Raw genomic sequence first — 15181 nt, 5'->3', positions numbered from 1 at the left:
TGGGATCCCCAAATCCGTATGTTCCATCATTTATCATTCGTATGTTATCTTATTTCTATGACTTGAGGGACTAATGTTTGTTTTGTTGTTGCGATTGTCATTTGTTTTGTGCATATATTTTGTTTGGACTATTGCGTTAGTGCTTACTTCGTTGTTGTCAATAGTGTTTGTTGAAATTTCGGAACCGTGTAGAGTTTTTCATTTAGGAATGTCGTCCTAAAAATAAAATGAACAAAAAATCATGATAACGCCAAAAATAAAGCGTTGTGAATGAATGTCATGTCTATGTATACAAAGAAAAGAAAAGAGTTTTTTATATATGTAAAAGGAAAATGTGTATAAAAGAATTTTGTGTGTGTAAATAATGTATGGAAAGAAATTCTTGTGTGTGTGAGCAACGAGTGTATATAAAGGAACTTTTGTATGAACCACAGGTGTATGTTGGGAAAAACGAAAAATCTTTGAACATGGATACGGTTTGTGTATAGACTGTGTGACATAAAGAAAAAGAGTTTTGATGTGTATACGAAAAAGGGTTCGTCATGTATAGGAATGTAAGTGTACGAAGAAAAGCTTTCTCACAAATAGCAATGGGTGTATATTTTTGTGAATATAAAAATGAAACAAAAAGGAAAAGAAAGAAAGACCTCGAAGGTCGACATGTTATGGTTAGGAAGAATAAATCATTCGTAGAGAGCAAACATATCTTCTGGAAACAAGGGACTGACGCTAAGAGTTTATTTTCCTGAATGACCGAGATAAGAATGGATGAATTCATTGAACTGATGAAAGAACATAATTTGGAAACGTTGGGTCTGTTTGTGTTAATTCCCAACCGTAGTATCACAATGCCATAAACGGGATGCTTGAGTGCCTACCTGGTTGTAGCCATGACTAATTTTGCACGTTGTTTTCAAATCATCATTGTCACGCGTGCCTTGTGGAATAATATGGAAGTTCGGCCCGAGACCGACACCTTGACACCCAAATTTGTTTTACCCCAGATATCAAGATCAGGCTCCCACGATAAAAGCCCCCATTGAGACACAACCTTAGAATTTTTTGAACCTTGGCCTATCAAAAGAATCCTCATCCTTTCCCCCGAAGCAAAGGACAGCGGAATCTCCCCAAGGGAAAGCGAATAGGATGCTAAAACCCGATTTCCCAAAGAAAGGAATGGAGAAGGAGAAGTGAAAAGGAAGAAATGGAAAGAAAGAAAAAGAAAAAGATGAAAACAAAGAAAAGAATAATAAAAAAGAAAGAAAAAGGAGGATTCCCGATCGAAGATCGAAAGGAAGTGAAAATGGAAAAGATCGGAGGAAAACAGAGTAATTCTCGATCAATGAAAGAAAGGGAATGGAAAATCTTCAGACCAGATAAATTTTCGGCAAGATAAGTGACTGTCAGCAAAGGAAAACCCATTTTTGTCTCTTCCTTTCGAATTTCCATTCAAAGTCATTCTCGACTGGCGATATCTCGCCCCACATAAAAGGAAAAGACCGAAACACTCAGCTTCCTCTCCAAAAACATTGCCCTCGAGAAAATCCTATTGGTCCGTGATCGTACGTTTAATCTTTGATTCGATAAGAAATCGTGTGCAAAATAAAGTCATGGTGCAGTTATGGTTTGGGAATAGGGTGAAGCACTTGCCTGTGTGAGTTTTTTATATACTATGAGTGATTCATTTTCAGCTTAGCCCGATGTTTCCCATGCATGTTCATTTAAAAGCTAAATGTTGACATCCTGCCCTTCATTTTCAGTTACAAGGAAGATTACCCTTGGCATTAGCATATTATTTCTCTAAGATATGGTGCTCTCGCGAATGATTTATTTTTCTTTGCAAAAAAAACATGTTTGCCTTTTTTAGGTGGAAAAAACCCGGTGGACCATTCAGTCTCGCCTTTTTTTCGGACCCCATGAATTGCGTTTTCGTTCATGCATCCTCCACCAAAGAGTTTGGAGCCATGCTTCATGATTGACTAGTGAGGACCCTCTAGTGCAATCCTCCATCCTCGCCTTTTTTTCGGAGCCCCATGAATTGCGTTTTCATTCATGCATCCTCCACCAAAGAGTTTGGAGCCATGCTTCATGATTGACTAGTGAGGACCCTTTAGTGCAATCCTCCATCCTCGCCTTTTTTTCGGAGCCCCATGAATTGCGTTTTTGTTCATGCATCCTCCACCAAAGAGTTTGGAGCCATGCTTCATGATTGACTAGTGAGGACCCTCTAGTGCAATCCTCCATCCTCGCCTTTTTTTCGGAGCCCCATGAATTGCGTTTTCGTTCATGCATCCTCCACCAAAGATTTTGGAGCCATGCTTCATGATTGACTAGTGAGGACCCTCTAGTGCAATCCTTCATCCTCGCCTTTTATTCAGAGCCCCATGAATTGCGTTTTCGTTCATGCATCCTCCACCAATGAGTTTGGAGCCATGCTTCATGATTGCCTAGTGTGGACCCTCTAGTGCAATCCTCCATTCTCCAATGTGTTCTTCACTGTCAAGTGCGGACCCTCTTGACTGGGAAATGTGGTCTTTGTTATTTTCCCGATTGATTCATTTGCCAAACGTGTATATTATATTATTGTTGTTTTTGTTGTTGTTTGTATTTTGTTTTGTGTTGTGCAGAAAAAAAAAAGGAGTAGAGACGAGAGTCATCATGGGCTAATCACGGAAAGGGCAAGAAGGACGAAATCAGTGTCTTATCTTTGCTTTCCTCTTATCTCCGATAAAAGGTAAGTAAAGAGGGGCAACTGTCATACCCTAATTTCGTCTGGGGATTATTACTTGATGATATGCAACCTTTGATTGGCCGCTTCAAGATACTTGGCACCCTTTGTTGCACGATATGTAAGTCCCGAGACACGCCGAAAATCAAAGGGAAGCAGGGTTACATGATCCGTGAAATTCCGTAATGTGGCGGAAACCAAAAGGAGGTGTTGTTGCGCAATCCGTAAGTTTCCGTAACTTCTTCGAAAGCTAAAAAAGAGTAAATACATGATTCGTAAGGATTCGTAACCTTACGGAAAGAAAATAAGTATCGTTACGAAATTCGTAAAGTTTCGTAACGTTACGGAAAAAGAATTACCAAAAAAGGTAAAGGGAGTGCATTTAGTAAAAAGGGAGGTACAAATAGCAATCAGGCCCACTTGGGCCTTCCAGATTCTTCCTCCAGAAGGCGGTTGCTTCTGGAGGAAGCAACCTTGCTCACCTGGGTCAGCTGAGCTCTCCTGGTAAGTACCCCAAACCGAGCTTTTCAATTCATTCTATGTACCCGTGGTGGTCCCCATTTGTTTCATGTACTTTTATTCTCGTTTTCGTTTACTTTCCGTACCCCCTTTTGACTTGCTTCAGTCATTTATTTAAGTAATCTCTCGCCTAATCAAAAAATAAAATAAATTTCCACCGATCATTTGATTTGTAATATCCGTTAATTTCTGTTAAAATAAATTCCGACCATTTGGTCGTGCCGTAACCACGTTGGAAATCAAAAAAGAGGTAAAATAATAATATAATAATAAAAAAATACCATTTAGTAAAATGAAGTGAAAAAATCAATCGGATGTTTTCTTTTTGGGATTTCTCATTCTTAATCGAATTGACTAATAATTAAAGTGAAACTAAGGCTAAAATCAACTCGCCTAGTCAAGCTCGTCCACAAAAAAAGTCACTAAAAAGGGTTTGAAAGTTTATCATCTCAGTTTTCCTTATCAAGTAAATGGATCATTTTTAAGGTCCAACGCCTTAGAATGATCACCTTTCAAGTAACAAGAATCGCTTGATTCACTCTTAAAGAAAGAACTACGTAGGTCTGATTTCCTCTTCAATGGAGGGTACGTAGGAGCAAAAGCCCCGCTTTTGTCGACCTCAACAAATAAAAAGAAATAAAAAGTTAAGGTAACACAATTTCCACAATTCTAAAAATAGGTTGTTGTCCTTTGAGACAAACGTGAGAGGTGCTAATACCTTCCTCAAACGTAAATACAACTCCCGAACTTAGAATTTTCATTTTGACCGGTTTCCTTCAATTTTTCCGACATTTTCCACAAATAAACGTTGGTGGCGACTCCGCGCAGCTTTCCTCCTTTGGAAAGCGCACCCATGAGCCTCGCCTCGCACACCCGCAAAAGGGCATGTTGCGACACCTATTGCACCATATCCAAATCTAGGATGATGGATGACCTAGAGGAAGTACAGGAACAGATGAAAGCCGACATGTCGGCTTTGATAGAACAAATGGCTTCCATGATGGATGCCATGTTGGGAATGAAACAATTAATGGAGAGTAATGTGGCCACCGCCGTCGCTGTTAGTTTGGTTGCCGAAGCAGACCCGACTCTCCCAACTGTCGTGCACCACCCTATTCCAAACATTGTGGGACGAGAGAGAAGCACACTGGGGCACATCAGCAACCCCCATCCGGGGTACAACCGAGGAACTTACCCCTACGGTTTACCACCTAATTACACACCACCAGTCATACATGACGATGCGGGTCCGTTCCTCCCCTCACCCTCGAAGGGGAGCCTCCTCGCCATCCTGACGAGGTCCAAGAGGATCATCGAGAACATGCTCAGGGAGACGTCGACTCCTACTCCCCGTTTCCCGCCGAGGGGTCGACGCCCAACGCACTACCTAACCCAACATCACGGGACAACCTCAAAACCACCCAACGCAGCCAATGTTTCTGTCCGCGGGAGGGCCACCCCGGGCAGCAGAGGGAAAGGGGAAACTCGATCTCATCAAAGAAAGATTTAGGGTTGTTGAAGGGTTCGACGATTATCCGTTCGCAGACATGACTGGCCTATGCTTGGTTCCGGTCGTCGTCATCCCTCCAAAGTTCAAGGTACCTGACTTTGGTAGGTACAATGGGACGACTTGTCCTAAGAATCACCTAAAAATGTACTGTCGCAAGATGGGTGCGTATTCCAGGGACGAGAAGTTATTGATGCATTTCTTTCAAGATAGCTTGGCTGGGGCAGCGGTCATCTGGTACACTAATCTAGAAGCTTCCCACATCCGCACCTGGAAGGATCTGATTACCGCCTTCCTTAGGCAGTATCAGTACAACTCTGACATGGCTCCCGACCGGACTCAGGTGCAAAATAGGATTAAACAGGAAAGCGAGTCCTTTAAAGAATATGCTCAGATTTGGAGGAACCTGGCAGCGCAAGTAGCCCCTCCCATGGTCGAGAGGGAAATGGTTACTATGATGGTGGATATCTTGCCTGTATTTTACTATGAGAAATTAGTGGGCTACATGCCTTCCAGCTTTGCGGGCTTGGTCTTCGCCAGAGAAAGGATCGAGGTGGGTTTGAAGAGGGGAAAGTTTGATTATGTCTCCCCGATAGGTGGCAGCAGTAAGAGGACCGAAATAGCTAGGGCAAAGAAGAAAGAGGGAGATGCCTATACCATCACTTCAACACCTGCGTGGCCCAAGCCACCGCAAACCCTCCATGGTACCCACCAATATGCACAACATCACCCGAGTTTTGCGGCTCGCGCCGAGGCCTCTTCCGATACAGCACTCACCCAACCAAGGGCGCCCACACCCCCACAGGGGGGAGTTCTTCAGGCTCCAGCTCCAACTCGGCCTCAGCCAACCAACAACGCTCACTTTGGCGCAAACACAGCGTGGAACTTTTTGCCAAGGCAGGCACAGATTTTCACCCCGATCCCAATGACATATGGGGAACTCTTGTCATCTCTCATCGCCAACCAATTGGTCATGGTGGTCCCGGGAAAGATCTTCCAGTCTCCATTCCCAAAATGGTATAACCCTAGCACGACTTGCGCATACCATGGGGGGACCCCAGGCCACTCGATCGAACAGTGTTTGGCCTTGAAAAGCAAGGTCCAAAGCTTGATAGAGGCTGGGTGGTTGACTTTTCAAGAGGACAGGCCCAACATAAAAACAAACCCGCTTGCCAATCATGGAGGGGGGCCGGTTAATGCCATCGAGGTAAGTAGGTCACACGGGCCCAAGCTTTTGAAGGACGTAACGACCCCCAGAAGGTTTATCTACAAAGCCTTACAAAAGGCGAGCATGATTCCCTACGGCGGGCGTAGAGAAGATTGTTGCTTAATGCATCCGGGTGTACTCCATGACATGGAAACATGTTTGGCAGTAAGAGATCTATTACAACAGATGATAGACCAAGGCCGGCTTGAGGTCGGTAGTGAGAGGGAGGAGGAACAACATGTATACATGCAGTCGGCAGATGAAGAAGGACCTAAAAAGCCTAAACCCTTGGTAATACACTTCACCAAGGACACAGATCCCCGAAGACCTCAACACCCCTCGGCAGTGTCGGGCGGTAGATCTATTTTGTTTCCTTACGAGAACAGTCGCGCAGTTCCGTGGAGGTATGTCCCTCCGGGCGATAGGAAGGAAGAAGCTACCGATATCAGCTCACTATCGGCCAAAGTGACCAATATCACCGGGCTGAGCGGCATAACCCACAGCGGTCGCGTGTTCGCACCCTCTAGCCTGCCGATATAGCCCGCAAACACTAAAGGAAAAGCAAGGATGACCGAAGGACAAAATGTCAAAGTGATCCCCACACCGGGCGAGGATGTTCCGATGAAGGATCTTTCCTAGTTCCTCCGCATTATCCAAAAAAGCAAGTTCAAAGTCATTGAACAACTCAACAAGACCCCAGCTAGAGTCTCCCTTCTGGTGCTACTCATGAGCTCTTAGCCTCATCGATATTTGCTGGTAAAGGTCTTGAATGAAGCTCACGTAGCCCAAGACATCTCCATAGAAGGCTTTAGGGGAATCGTCAATAACATCACAGCCAACAACTACCTCACCTTCGGTGAAAAGGAAATCCCCGCCGAGGAGAGAGGACATAACAGGGCTTTACATGTGTCAGTCAAATGCATGGAACACGTTATGGCCAAAGTACTCATCGACAATGGCTCAAGCCTGAACGTGATGCCCAAAAGCACGTTGGAGAAATTTCCATTTAACGCTTCCCATCTAAGGCCAAGTTCCATGGTGGTCCGTGCTTGCGACGGCCGTCGCCAAGAGGTAAGGGGAGAGATCGACCTCCCAGTACAGATAGGGCCTCATACCTGCCAGGTTACATTCTAAGTGATGGATATCAACCTGGCCTACAACTGTCTTTTGGGACGTCCATGGATCCACTCAGTGGGAGTCGTCCCCTCCACACTCCAACAAAAGTTGAAGTTTATAGTGGAAGGACATTTGATCATAGTATCAGGTGAGGAAGATGTCTTGGTAAGTTGTCCTTCCTCTATGCCATACGTGGAAGCCACGGAGGAGTCATTGGAAATGGCTTTATAATCTTTTGAGGTAGTAAGCATCGCCTCCATAGATTCCCTCTCTAGGAAGCCCCGCCTGTCTGATGCGGCAATAATGGTGGCCCGGGTGATGCTAGGGCACGACTACAAGCCTGAAATGGGTTTGGGCAAGAACAACGGCGGCAGGACCAGCCTGGTAAGCACCAGAGGAAACCGCGGTGTCGCAACCTACCCTTCGGCGGAAGGGCGACGCGTGACTCGCGGGATGCGTGTTCCACGAAAGGAATACGCGCGGAGTCGCCACCAACGTTTATTTGAGGAAAACGTCGGAAAAACCGGAAAAGATGCGATCTACGAACTTTTAAGTGAAAGGCTCGGGAGTTGTATTTACGCACGGGGAAGGTATTAGCACCCCACACGTCCGTCCCAAGGGACGGCAGCCTTTAATCGAATGTGCAAACATGACTTTGATTTTTACGCTCTCTTTTTATGTCTTTATATCCTTTATACCCTTTTTATATTTTTTCTCTTTTTGTGGTCGACAAGGGTGTTTCCCTTTGCTCCTACGTATTCCTCAATTGCGATGAGGAAATCAGACCTACGTAGTTCTTTCTTATGCGTGAATCAAGTGATTCTTTTTTACTTAAAAGGTGATCATTTTAAGGCGTTGGACCTTGAAAACGATCCATTTTACTTAGTAAGAAACAGAAATGATTAACTTTCAAAATCCTATTTTAGTTATTAGTCAATTCAATTAAGAATGAGAAATCCCAAAGAGAAAACGTCCGATTGATTTTTCGCTTTATTTTACTAAAAGGTTATTTTTTATTATTATATTATTTTTTTACCTCTTTTTTGATTTCCAACGTGGTTGCGGCACGACCGAACGGTCGGAATTCATTTTAACCGAAATTAACGGATAATACAATTCAAACGATCGGTGGAAATTTATTTTATTTTTAGGTTAAGCGAGAAATGACTTAAATAAAACGGCTTAAGCACGTCAAAAGGGGGCATAAAAAGTAAATGAAACGAAGATAAAAATACATGAAACCAAATGTGGACCACCACGGGTACATAGAATGAATTGAAAAGCTTGGTTTGAGGTACTTACCCGTTGAAGACTAAAGAACGATGAAGAACGAATGAAGAACGTCGAAGAACGGTCGAAAACCTTCGCGAAATCACTCACGGAAACGTTACGGAAGCGCCTCGGCTTGGATTTTCTTCCCAGAAACAATTTTTCTAAGCAAATTCGAAAGAGAGAGAAGTGCCTAAGGGGTTGAACCCTTTTCTACTTCACTTCTCCCCCTATTTATAGAAAATTGGGGGAGAAGCTTGCCACCCAGCTCGCCCAGGCGAGCAGGGTTGCTTCCTCCAGAAGCAACAGCCTTCTGGAGGAATCTTCTGGAGGGCCCAAGTGGGCCTGGTTGCTATTTGCACCCCCATTTTTACTAAGTACACCCCCCTGCCTTTTTTTTGGTGATCCTTTTTTGTAAAGTTACGGAAACTTACGAATTTCGTAACGATACTTGTTTTCTTTCCGTAATGTTACGGAACCTTGCGGATTACATAATCATCCCCTTTTTTGACTTACGGAATGTTACGGAACCTCACTAATTGTGGAACGATGCTTCCATTTGATTTCAGGTGAGTCACAGAACCTTACGGATTGTGCATCAATATTTTCTTTTGTTTTCCGGCATGTCCCGGAATTTCACAAATTGCCTAATGATGGGTGCGAAGCACCTCACAAGGACCAAACAAAAGTTGCATGCCATCAAGCAAAGGTCCCCGGACGAAATTAGGGTATGACAGTTGCCCCTCTTTATTTGTCTTTTATTGGAGATAAAAGGGAAGTAAAGATAAGACACTAATTTCGTTCCTCTCGGTTGACGAGAGTCGCAGGTGACCATAAAATACCTCCGCATGTAAATGACTTGATGTCCCCGGGGGAACAAAAGGTGCAGAAGACGATGTCAGTCTCTGCATGCTATCAAGCGTTCTGTCTTACAGATAGCAAAAGAATGTTTATACGGATAACCACTCGGGTATTTCCGCCCGTCAGCGTGACTCAAATGTCAGTATGACAGATCTTGTGAGGGCGGAAGATGACGTAAATCTCCGCGTGTCAACGGGCTTGTCGGCCGCGATTGACGAAGAGCGCAGAATGACCATAATTTGTCTTTGCGTGCCATCGGACACAACTGTGTCTGAATGGCAAAAAGGTGTGCGGAATGACCATAATTTGTCTCCGCATGTCATCGGGCCCGCCGCCTCTGGATGACAAAAGGGCGCAGAATGACCATAATTTGTCTCTGCGTGCCATCGGACACAACTGTGTCTGAATGGCAAAAAGGTGTGCGGAATGACCATAATTTGTCTCCGCATGTCATCGGGCCCGCCGCCTCTGGATGACAAAAGGGCGCAGAATGACCATAATTTGTCTCTGCGTGCCATCGGACACAACTGTGTCTGAATGGCAAAAAGGTGTGCGGAATGACCATAATTTGTCTCCGCATGTCACATGACCTCAGGGTCAGTATGATAGAGATTGTGGGGCGGCCGACAAAAGCAAGGCTCTTGCTCCTACGTATCCTCAATGAGGAACTCAGACCTACGTAGTTCTGGATAACTTGTGAGACTTGAAAAAGTCTCCACCGAAAAATGCTGACACCTCCGAAAAGGGCGCAGATGACCACATTGGCCTCCGCTCGTCAATCACACTTGGGGTCACTGAATGACGAGGTGCGGATAACCGTAAGGTGTCTCCGCGGGCTACCAGCTTTTGGGTCATGGTAACAAAAAGCGGTGCGGTCGACAAAAGCGAGGCTCCTGCTCCTACGTGTCCTCCAATGAGGAACTCAAACCTACGTAGTTCTGGAAATTTGTGAGACTTGAAAAAGTCTCAGTGTTTTCTCCACTAAAATGCAAACATGCTTTAGGAAAGAGACAAATATTCCAACTGATTAGAGCAGCATATGCTTTTTTGAGTGAAAAACAATGCGTCTACTAGGGAAGGAGAGTCTGCTGATGAAACCCCCCATAATCATAAATGAGATTTTGGATGTTAGCATTTCGTTTCTAAATGACCATTTAGAGGAAACACTGGGTTCGACAAAAACAGAAGAAATCCACTCAAAGTGTATCAATCTCGCACAGGTAAGTGTTTTATCCTAATTCCGAACCATAGATATGTCATGACTTGACTTTGCAAATTATTTCCTATCAAATCAAAAATTACATGCGTGATCATGGATCAATAGGACTTCCCTTGGGAATGGGTTCTTTTGGTGGGTTCTTCGGCTTTTGATTTTTTTGGCTTTTTCCTTTTCTGTTTTTGTTTGACGCGAGGCGAGCAAGTCACCGACGCACAGGATTTTGGTTGGTAATCAAAGGGAGAAGACCACTTTCAGGTCGTGGTTTCCTTTCCCTTTTTTTGTTTATTTGGTGACAATTTTGTACTGTTCAGATATTGTCTGGTCCAAAGACCTTTCTGCACATTTCTTCTGTTTCCTTTCGATCCTTGATCGGGAGCTTTCTTTCCTTCCTTTTTTGCTTTCTCCCATCCTTTGGTTGGGAATTTTCTTTTTTTTCTTTTCGCTTTCTCCCACTCTTTGATTGGGAATTTCCTTTCCTTTTTTTTTGTTTTTTTGCTTTCTCTTTGATTGGAAATTTTCCTTCTCTTCCTTTTTTTTGCTTCCGAGGGTAAGGATCGACATTCTCACCCTAGGTCAAGGTTTATGGTGATTTTGGATTTTGGCTCAAGGCTTGTAGAATGGCTAGACATGATACATGTCAGGGTTTGGTTTGGTTCAAGGATAAAAAGGGATGCCCCATATTATTTCCATGACACAAATGCAAAAATGATGATTTGGAAATTTTATGCAAAACTAGTAATGCATGCACCTATGCGGACACTCAAGTGTCAAATTTTTATGGTCATGTGATGCTAGAGCTCAGGATTCATTTCCTCTATTTTAGTCAACCCAATGTTTCCAAAATATGTTCTTTTATCAATTTGTGCATTCATCCAAGTCCATTTTGGGCGTCCGGGGAAATTTCACAGCGTTCACCCTTCGGGTGTACACACATTTTTTTTCAAAAAGTAGCTATGATCGGCGAATTTTCCTTTCAATCAAAAGTCGAAAATCATCTCTTTCAAAAACATGTTGATTCTTTATCTTCTATTTTCCTTCTTTTTCTCCTTACTTGCTCTCTCTTTCCTTTTCTTTTTATTATTTTTATCATGATTTTTGTTTGTTTTTTTTTTTTTGAGGGGAATATTAACCATGTCCCCTCCTCCCTTACGGGTTAGCGTTTTGCCTAACTTGAACCTACTTAAGTTAGAATTAGGTGCTGATTATTTATTTAAAACAAACAATAGTAAAAGAAACTGCAAACGCAAAGGATACTGGGCTGTCTTGCAGCGACGTCCTCTGCTTGTTTAGCGCCGGGAAGGGGCAACGATCAGTCGGTCGTGACCCTAGCCCTACTTGCATCCGTCCCTATGTACCTGCAAGTAAGAAACAACAAGGTGTGGCAAATCTTGACCGCGTCGTTGTCTTACCTTGATTGGTTTCTGCTGTTCTAGCTTTGTCTCTACCCCAAAGGTAGCTCAAGATGATCCTGCCCCTGTTTTACTACAACAATATGCATGCGTATGCGTATGCATGAATGTTTTCAAACGCAGCAAATTTTAGTGAAAGTTGGTCTAGGTTTAATTTTAATTAAGCGCTTGGGGCATCCCATGAACTAAGCGGAAGGGCTCAGGTGATCACAAATTAACACAAGGTTTGAAACCAACGTGAGGACTAAAGCCTCGAACCCACATTCACTTCTTTAAAAGATTGTAACGCGAGATACAGTAGACGGGGAATCCCTGGGGGATACCCAGAAAACACATAAAGATAAAGAACATGCAGCGGCATCCTTAATTGCCCCAGATTCTAAGCATAATATCGCTTGACGACATCAGAATTCACAGGTGAAGGTAGCTCTTCGCCATCCATGTTGGTAAGCACCAGGGCTCCTCCGGAAAAAGCCCTCTTCACAACAAAAGGCCCTTCGTAGTTTGGGGCCCATTTTCCTCGATTGTCCTTGACAGCATGGGACATTTTCTTTAGCACAAGGTCTCCCTCATGGAACTTGCGCAAGCGTACCTTCTTGTCGAATGCACTCTTCATTCTTTGCTGGTACAAGCGCCCATGACTCATGGCCGTTAAGCGCTTACCCTCAATGAGGTTGAGCTGGTCATAGCCCGTTTGAGCCCACTCTGATTCCTTTAATCCGGATTCTGCCAAGATCCTTAATGACGGGACTTCTACCTCAAACGCTAACACAACCTCCATCCCATATACCAATGAGAACGGCGTTGCCCCAGTTGACGTTCGCACTGAAGTTCGGTAACCGTGTAACGTGAATGGGAGCATCTCGTGCCAATCTCTGTACGACACGGTCATCTTTTGGATAATCTTTTTGTTATTCTTATTGGCCGCTTCCACGGCTCCATTCATCTTTGGCCGGTAGGGCGTGGAATTGTGATGCTGGATTTTAAACTCCTCGCACATTTCCCCCATCATCTTGTTATTCAGGTTGGTGTCGTTGTCCGTGATAATCTTCCTTGGCAAACCATATCGGCAGATGATGTCTTTCTTAATGAACCTGACCACCACACCCCTCGTGACATTGGTATAGGAGGCCGCCTCGACCCACTTGGTAAAATAATATATCCTACGAGGATGAAGCGATGACCATTCGAGGCCTTGGGCTCAATGGCCCCAATGACATCTATCCCCCACATGGAGAAAGGCCAAGGGGCGGACAGGACATTCAGAGGATGCGGTGGAGCATTGACATTGTCTGCGAACGCTTGACATTTGTGGCATTTCCTTACATGGACACAACAATCACTTTCCATGGTAAGCCAGTAATAACCTGCTCTTAGGATCTTTCTGGCCATAGCATGCCCGTTGGCGTGCGTTCCAAACGAGCCCTCATGGACTTCCTCGATCATGTGATTCGCCTCCTTGGCATCCACGCACCGCAGGAGTGTCATGTCGTGGTTTCTCTTATACAGTATGCTCCCGCTCATGAAGAAGCCGGCCACCAATCTTCTCAATGTCCTCTTATCATTGTCGGCAATCTCTGGCGGGTATTCTTTGCTTACGACATATTGCTTGATGTCGAAATACCAAGGCTTACCGTCCCGTTCCTCTTCTACTTGGCAACAATGCGCGGGTTTGCCACGACACAAAAATTCAATGTATGGTAGATCCCCATGCGACGTTAGCTGGAACATAGACGCCAAAGTAGCAAGCGCATCCGCCATTTGATTTTCCTCGCGGGGAACATGATGGAAGGAGATCTCATCAAAGGTCTTAGCCAATTCCTTCATATAGGCCTTGTAGGGTATCAGCTTGGGATCTCTAGTTTCCCATTCCCCTCTCAGCTGATGGATTACCAACGCTGAGTCGCCGTACACCTTGAGTAGTTTGACATTGGAGTCAATTGCTGCCTGGACGGCCAGGGCACATGCTTCATATTCGGCCATGTTGTTGGTGCAGTCGAATCCTAGCCTGGCTGTGAAAGGTACACATTGATTGTCCGGAGAGACCAATACTGCTCCAACGCCATGGCCTAGAATGTTTGACGCTCCGTCAAACCATACGGTCCATTTGTCCCGATCTTCGTCCAATTTTTCCTCAAACAAGGCCATGATGTCCTCATCCGGGAATTCAGGATGCATGGGCTGATAGTCGTTTAAGAGGCTGTTGAGCCAAATAATCTGCTAAGGCGCTTCCTTTTATCGCCTTTTGGGTGACGTAAATTATATCAAACTCGGATAGCAGGACTTGCCACCGGGCGATTCGTCCCGTGAGAGCTGGCTTTTCAAAGATGTACTTAACCGGGTCCATCTTGGATATCAACCAGGTAGTATGGCTCAGCATGTACTGCCTTAGGCGATGGGATGCCCATACCAAAGCACAACACGTTCTTTCGAGCAAGGAGTAATTCATTTCACAGGTCGTGAACTTCTTACTTAGGTAGTAAACAGCGCGCTCTTTCTTTCCGGATTCGTTATGTTGCACCAGCATACACCCCATTGACTCGTCCAAGATTGTCATGTACAAGATGAGAGGCCTTCCAGGTACTGGTGGCATAAGCACAGGGGGATTCATAAGACACTTCTTGATCCTTCCAAAAGCCTCTTGGCAACCCTCATTCCAGCGATCAGTTTGGTTTTTGCGTAAGAGCTTGAACAACGGCTCACAAATGGCGGTGAGCTGCGATATGAATCTGGCAATATAATTCAAGCGTCCCAGGAAACCTCGGACTTGCCTCTCAGTACGGGGTTCCGGCATCTCAAGGATGGCCTTCACCTTTTTGGGGTCTACCTCTATCCCTTTCTGGCTTACGATGAAACCAAGCAATTTCCCTGATTTGACCCCAAAGGTACACTTGGCGAGGTTCAACCTTAATTGATATTTCTTAAGCCTTTTGAACAACTTCCGCAGGTTGACAAGGTGTTCTTCTTCGGATTTAGATTTAGCAATTATGTCGTCCACGTAGACCTCGATCTCTTGATGCATCATATCATGGAACAAAGCTACCATGGCCCGTTGATAAGTTGCCCCGGCATTCTTGAGTCCAAAGGACATCACCTTGTAACAGAATGTTCCCCACAGGGTGACAAAGGTAGTCTTTTCCATATCCTCTGGCGCCATCTTTATCTGATTGTAACCGGAGAAACCGTCCATGAAGGAAAATAAAGCAAAATTGGCCGTATTATCTACGAGGATATCGATGTGTGGCAAAGGAAAATTGTCCTTGGGACTGGCCCGATTCAGGTCCCGATAATCCACACACATTCGTACTTTCCCATCCTTCTTAGGGACCGGTACAATGTTGGCAAC

General features: G+C 44.6%; 1 protein-coding gene across 1 annotated transcript; it reads left to right on the top strand.

The window, feature by feature from the left end:
- The first annotated feature begins 4914 nt into the window (after positions 1 to 4914).
- LOC102659953 (uncharacterized) lies at positions 4915 to 6501 on the top strand. The gene has a single exon (XM_006603304.1). The coding sequence runs from the start codon at positions 4915 to 4917 to the stop codon at positions 6499 to 6501; it is 1587 nt and encodes a 528-aa protein (XP_006603367.1).
- The last annotated feature ends 8680 nt before the right edge of the window (positions 6502 to 15181 follow it).

Source organism: Glycine max, chromosome 18 (genome assembly GCF_000004515.6).
Source record: "Glycine max cultivar Williams 82 chromosome 18, Glycine_max_v4.0, whole genome shotgun sequence".
NCBI classification, from domain to species: domain Eukaryota; kingdom Viridiplantae; phylum Streptophyta; class Magnoliopsida; order Fabales; family Fabaceae; genus Glycine; species Glycine max.
This window is presented reverse-complemented; position numbering and strand designations above follow the sequence as displayed.